Source organism: Phacochoerus africanus, chromosome 11, assembly GCF_016906955.1.
Source record: "Phacochoerus africanus isolate WHEZ1 chromosome 11, ROS_Pafr_v1, whole genome shotgun sequence".
Taxonomy (NCBI): Eukaryota; Metazoa; Chordata; class Mammalia; order Artiodactyla; family Suidae; genus Phacochoerus; species Phacochoerus africanus.
In genome coordinates this window covers 50,488,341-50,493,957 of record NC_062554.1, presented here as the reverse complement: position 1 = coordinate 50,493,957, position 5,617 = coordinate 50,488,341, and the positions used below count along the sequence as shown (strand labels likewise).

The window sequence follows — 5,617 nt, the reverse complement described above, 5'->3', positions numbered from 1 at the left end:
CCAACTATTTCATAGAAACAGAACTAGTTACATGAAAATCAAACACATTAATATTGCATAGGATACAGGATATGAACAATCATTGAAAACCTTAAGTCAACAGGTAGGTCATGATGAACATACGACAACAAACAAGCACGCCAACAATTCAGCTACGCTAAATTCCGAAATACCTAAACATTGAGTGGAGACTAGAAAACAGCAATGTAGTAAATGTTATTACAGTGTACTGAGAATATATTTAAATTGTCTCAACATGTCATAGTAAGGATTTTTGAGTGGTTATCTTTATCCTATTAACTCAAAAGGAAAATAATCCCGCCTCCCACTCTGTAAAAGACATTATCAAAATTTAGTTTATTCACCAAATATTTCTTTCAAGCCGTCATTCCTCTCTCAGCTGCAATTTGAAGTTTTTATCCTCTAAAATCCATCTAAGGGTAGCATATGGAAGTCAATGAAACAGGAGTCTGAGTTTAACATGTTTAGTATCAAATAACCTTTTAACTGATCCAGAGAAATTCTGTGACTCCACCCCCCCTCATCATATTTCTAGAGCCTTCTAAAAAGAAGAAGAGAGTCACAGAAAGGGCCTCTTTTCTCATCATTTTATTTCTAATCCTTCTTTCTAACTTGAGTTTGAGAAGCCATCACTATGTTATCTCCTTAAGCTGCTGCCCTCTCTCTCCCTGATTCCCCTGGAATGTGGCCATCGCCACCGGTCTTTATCCACAAAACCGCTAGGAATATGCGATCGCTGTCTCTTATAAGTGGTCATCAAAGCTTTATGGACAGTGGAAGATAATAACAGTAATCTACAGATCAGGAGACCAATTCAGGATGAGATGGAGTTTCTAAACCGCACTGCCATTCCCATGTGGGATCTGTTAATTACTGTTCCTATGTCTCTTTGGATCGTGGAATAAGGACACATTCCTAGAAATGGTTTTCTCCCATGCTCCATTCTCTGATTACAAGGCCCTGAAATACTTAATTTCATCCCTTTTTGCAGAAGACAAACATTAACCTTCAAACGAATGTTTTCTCATATCTTACATTGATTAAAATAGAAATAAAATGAAGGAGACAGAAGGTACACCGGAAAGAGTAGTAGTTACGAAAACAGAAGGGTAATAGTTTACTTCTGACTTTTGAATAAAGAAGCTGTGTGACTTTAAGTCCTTTACTTCGCCAAGTTTCCAAATGCTGCACCATAAACAAAAATTGGCAATCTAATGTGCTACTCTTAATGTGGAAAAGTAACTGAGAAATTTCTGAGGTAATATGAAAATATCTTAATGCATCCTGTTGAAGCTGCAAAGTGAGGTATATTTGATAGCTTTTCATGGAATCTCTTATAATTGTGAAATGCTGCTATTTGAACGAGTCACACTCCTGACCACTGTAAGGGGAAAGAGAAGGCTAGGCACAGGTTATCTGACTCATGCTTCCCATGGCACATACAAGTGACATTTAAGAAACTCCCAGGAGTTGGCTTCATGGCTCAGTGGTAAGAATATGACTAGCATCCATGAGGATGTGGGCTCAGTCCCTGGCCTCACTCAGTGGGTTCAGGATCTGGCGTTGCTGTGAGTTGTGGTGTAGGTCGCAGACACAGCTCAACAGATCTGGCGTTGCTGTGGCTATGGCAGAGACCTGAAGCTCCAACTCTCATTTGACCTGTAGCCTGGGAACCTCCATGTGCAGCAGGTGTGCCAGAGAAAGAAAGAAAGAAAGAAAGAAAGAGAAAAGAAGGCAGGAAGGAAGGGAGGAAGAAGATAGAAAGGGAGAGAAAGAAACTCCCCAATTAGCAAGGTTCACCTTATTTGTCATTCAAAATCAATGACTACAACAAACACTGGAAAATCATGCTAGTGTTCCTTTACTGATCTTTAGCAGAACTATTTACATTTTTCCAAGTGGAAAAGAAAAAAATTCCATAGTGACAATAGGAGAAAAAAATGGATAATGTTTATTTCTCAATGTTATCCTTAAATAGGAAACATGAGGAAATGGTGAAAATGGTAATGAAAGTGTGAACTGAAGTTTGGCACTTGCCATCAGCCTCCACACAGCTTAAAACCTGAGCCACTGCAGCTGCTGACCCACAGCATCCCCTGAAGGGAGCTCAGGGTGGAGACCAGGAGGGAGGGACTCTGTGCTCTGGGAAAACTGCAAGAACAGGTCTTCAGACAATTAGATACTTTCAGGAGAAGATTTTATGAGCCCAATTCTTGCATCTCCTCATATCTAGAAAAATCCTTCAATGATAACTGAGTGTGTGACTAGTAGCAACTTTGGCGAGACCAGCAACAAACTTCTGCATAATGTGTACTTGGTTACATGTGCCTCGCCCTTCACCTTTGTGACTTATACCTTGAAATGTCCCCTTTCCCCTTTGGGGCAGTGTTTCAGATGGCTGTGGGCTGAAGTTAGAGGTCACGGTCATCTGTGAGAACAGCCATTCCAAGGATGGGCCAGTAAGCCATGAGGGAACTTGGGAAAGAAACAAGGACCGGCCCCGAGCTGAGGTGCATATCAAAGGAGTGATCCCAGGAAGCCCAGACCTTTACACCTACCCAGACAAACTGGTTTTCTGTAAATCTTCTTCTGAAAATCTGGGTATCTGTAAATCTTTTGTTCCCTCCTAATACTTCCCCTTTGTTGCAAAACTCATCCTAGCTTTCCCCCTTGCCTCCTCTGAGCTGTTCTCAGGGCAACCTGAGATGCCATCTCCCAGGCTTAAGTACTACTTTCACCCCAAATACAATTTAACGCTCAACTTTCAGGTGGTATTTGTTTGTTTGCTTGTTTGTTTTTGTCTACAAAAGAAAGATTATCTAGTCTATAAAATTGAAAACAATTTGAGACAAGGCTCAAATGACAATTGCCATGATGAGAAAAAAATACGACAGGAAGATTGCCACTAAGTATATGATAAACACACAGAATCTGCTGCTCTACAACTACACGCACAGAGACACAAATCAATACCTTCTTCTCCTCAGGGTATTTCTCAGACCCACTTTTACATCTTTGTTCCTCAAACTGTAGACTAAAGGGTTCAACATGGGAACCACATTGGTATAAAAGACAGAAGAGATTTTCCCCTTATCCATAGACCCAGACGATGATGGTTGCAGATACATAAAGACACCGGACCCAAATAACAAACAGATAGCAATGACATGAGAACTGCAGGTATTGAAGGCTTTAGACCTGCCCTCCGTGGAGCTGATGCGAAGGATGTTGGAGAGGATGAGCCCATAAGACACAAAGATGGTGAGACTGGGCACAATGATGTTGATGCCTCCCACAATGAAAATGACCATCTCATTGACATAGGTACTTGTGCAGGAGAGCTGGAACAGAGGAAGGATGTCACAGAAGTAATGGTTGATGGTATTTGCATCACAGAAGGTCAGTCTCAGCATGCATCCAGTGTGAGCCATGGCACCAGAAAATGCCATCAAGTAGCAAGCAAGCATAAGGCTGGAACACACTTTAGGGGACATGGCAATGTTATACAACAGGGGGTTACAGATGGCCACATAGCGATCATACGCCATCGCAGTCAGCACATAGCATTCAGAAATACCAAAAAAACAGAAAAAGTAGAGCTGAGTCATGCACCCCAGGTAAGAGATAATCTTCTTCTCTGATAAGAAATGTGTGAGCATTTCTGGTGTAAACACTGAAGAATAGCAGAGATCTATGAAGGACAAGTTGAGGAGGAAAAAGTACATGGGGGTGTGCAGGTGGGAATTCAGCCCAATTACTGTGATCAAGCCAACATTTCCCAGCACAGTGGCCATATACATTACTAGGAACAGCAAGAACAAAGGAAGCTGGAGAGCTGGATGGTCCGTTAAGCCCACCAGAATGAAGTCAGTCACAAATGAACCATTTCCAGGAGCCATTCTTCTCTAAGAGGATCTGGGGACACAGGAGGAAAGGGTTACATGAGAGATCAACTCAGCGCTTCTCACAACAGCTCCCCCTGCAAGAGGGCGTATAGACTGGGCATGGCTGAGACTAGCCCAGCCTGGACCCAAAGAGTCTGCCTCCATCAGTATCATGATTGGGAATGGCATGGACTTCCACATATTCAAGTCTTGATAAGCTCAAGTAAACAAAGAGCATCACAGACTTAGCCCACAGAGGGAAGGCAGTGCTGTAATATGCAAACACGGCTGCTGGGCAAAACTAAGGGGTAAGAGAGACGGACAGAACAGGACAGAAAGTCTTTCTCTCACCTCACCAAAGCCCCTCTCCTCACCAGGAAAACTGTAGGCAGAGACCCCAGCTGCCTGGGGCTGGCCTCTTATGCAGATTAGACCTGCTGGGGTGAGAACCAAGAACAGTGCCACTAGACAAAAACTATGGGAACAAAAGCTCAGAGAGGTTAAGCTGCTGCCCCATGTAGGAGATTAAGAGTATGCCCATGGAATGATTTTGTGACTGAGATACTGTACTTTCTGAGCCTCCTCATCTCAGAATACCCTCTGATCTTCCTCGAAAACATTCTCCCAACAGTGGCACTTGAATCTCAGGACTGCACAAAGTGGGAAAGAAACGGGCAGATCTCACATCCCTGGTCTTCCATCTCAAAACCAGAAGGATGGTAATATCAGCAGTATTCAGAAACTCACCGTCCTTAAGTCAGCAAGCTTTGAGCCCTCTTACCCTTGCTGTTTGCCCTGTGGTCCTGAAAGGCAGTTCCAGCTTCAGAGGCAGTGGTTCCTTTGATTCTAAGAGGATGCAACCCACACTTCGTTTCGGATATGCCCTGGAATCTTTCTGAACTACACATATTACTGTCAGATTATGACTTTGAATCTTCTCAAGCAGCAAGGAAAAATAAATCGCATTGTGACCAGCTTTGCCACTTGATAAGACACAGAAGACTGAATGTGCATTTAAGGACCGAGCACAATTGAATGGACTCAGGGTAGAAGCTTGCTCAGCCTCTCCCCCAGGCACTAGAGTCTACGTGTTTAAGAGAAGTAAGGGGATTATATTTACACCATGAACCACGTTCTCTCTTTAGTTCCTTAGGGACTCAATCTTGTAATCCAGCTTACAGGTGACCCCAGGGACTGTCCATTCCCAAGGCAGAGGCAAAAATTAACTCTCATCTTCCTATTTTCTTTATCTCCTAAGGAAATCTACTGCTTAGCTTCTTTCGCAGTGTCTTCCAGTGTCCTAAATGAAAAATTTCCACAGTCTGCCTATTGGTTTCCTAAAAGCATTCCTTGAAATTGTGCAAAGACTCTAGCAACTCATTTCAGTTTTTGTCCCTCCTGAGTTACCTAAGGAAAAAAACATTTAATTTAGTTTTTTTCTCCCTTTTACAGTGTTTACTTGTAAGCACCTATGGGAAATTTCCAGATGAGGATCCTGCTAGGTTCTTAAATGGAATATGTCATTAACTGAGGTCATCAATTCCTTTTCATTGCAGAAAGGAGTGAGGGCTACAGAGTTCGAGGGTGAGGGCTTGCATCCTAACCCCATGCTTCCAAATGTGCTCACAGTACTTGAACTCTGCATACCTCGGATTCGTAATTTCTAAAATAGTCAGGATAACAGTAGCATCTCTTTCACTGGGTTGCCTTTA

General features: G+C 42.6%; 1 protein-coding gene across 1 annotated transcript; it reads right to left on the bottom strand.

Annotated features, from left to right (window-relative positions):
• Nucleotides 1–2,987: 2,987 nt before the first annotated feature.
• LOC125111087 (olfactory receptor 8B3-like) lies at nucleotides 2,988–3,920 on the bottom strand. Its single transcript, XM_047752900.1, has one exon. The coding sequence runs from the start codon at nucleotides 3,918–3,920 to the stop codon at nucleotides 2,988–2,990; it is 933 nt and encodes a 310-aa protein (XP_047608856.1).
• Between the last annotated feature and the right edge of the window lie 1,697 nt (nucleotides 3,921–5,617).

What these genes read in the sequence shown, in the direction of transcription:
- LOC125111087 (XM_047752900.1), bottom strand. Translation starts at nt 3,920, where the DNA reads ATGGCTCCTGGAAATGGTTCATTTGTGACTGACTTCATTCTGGTGGGC.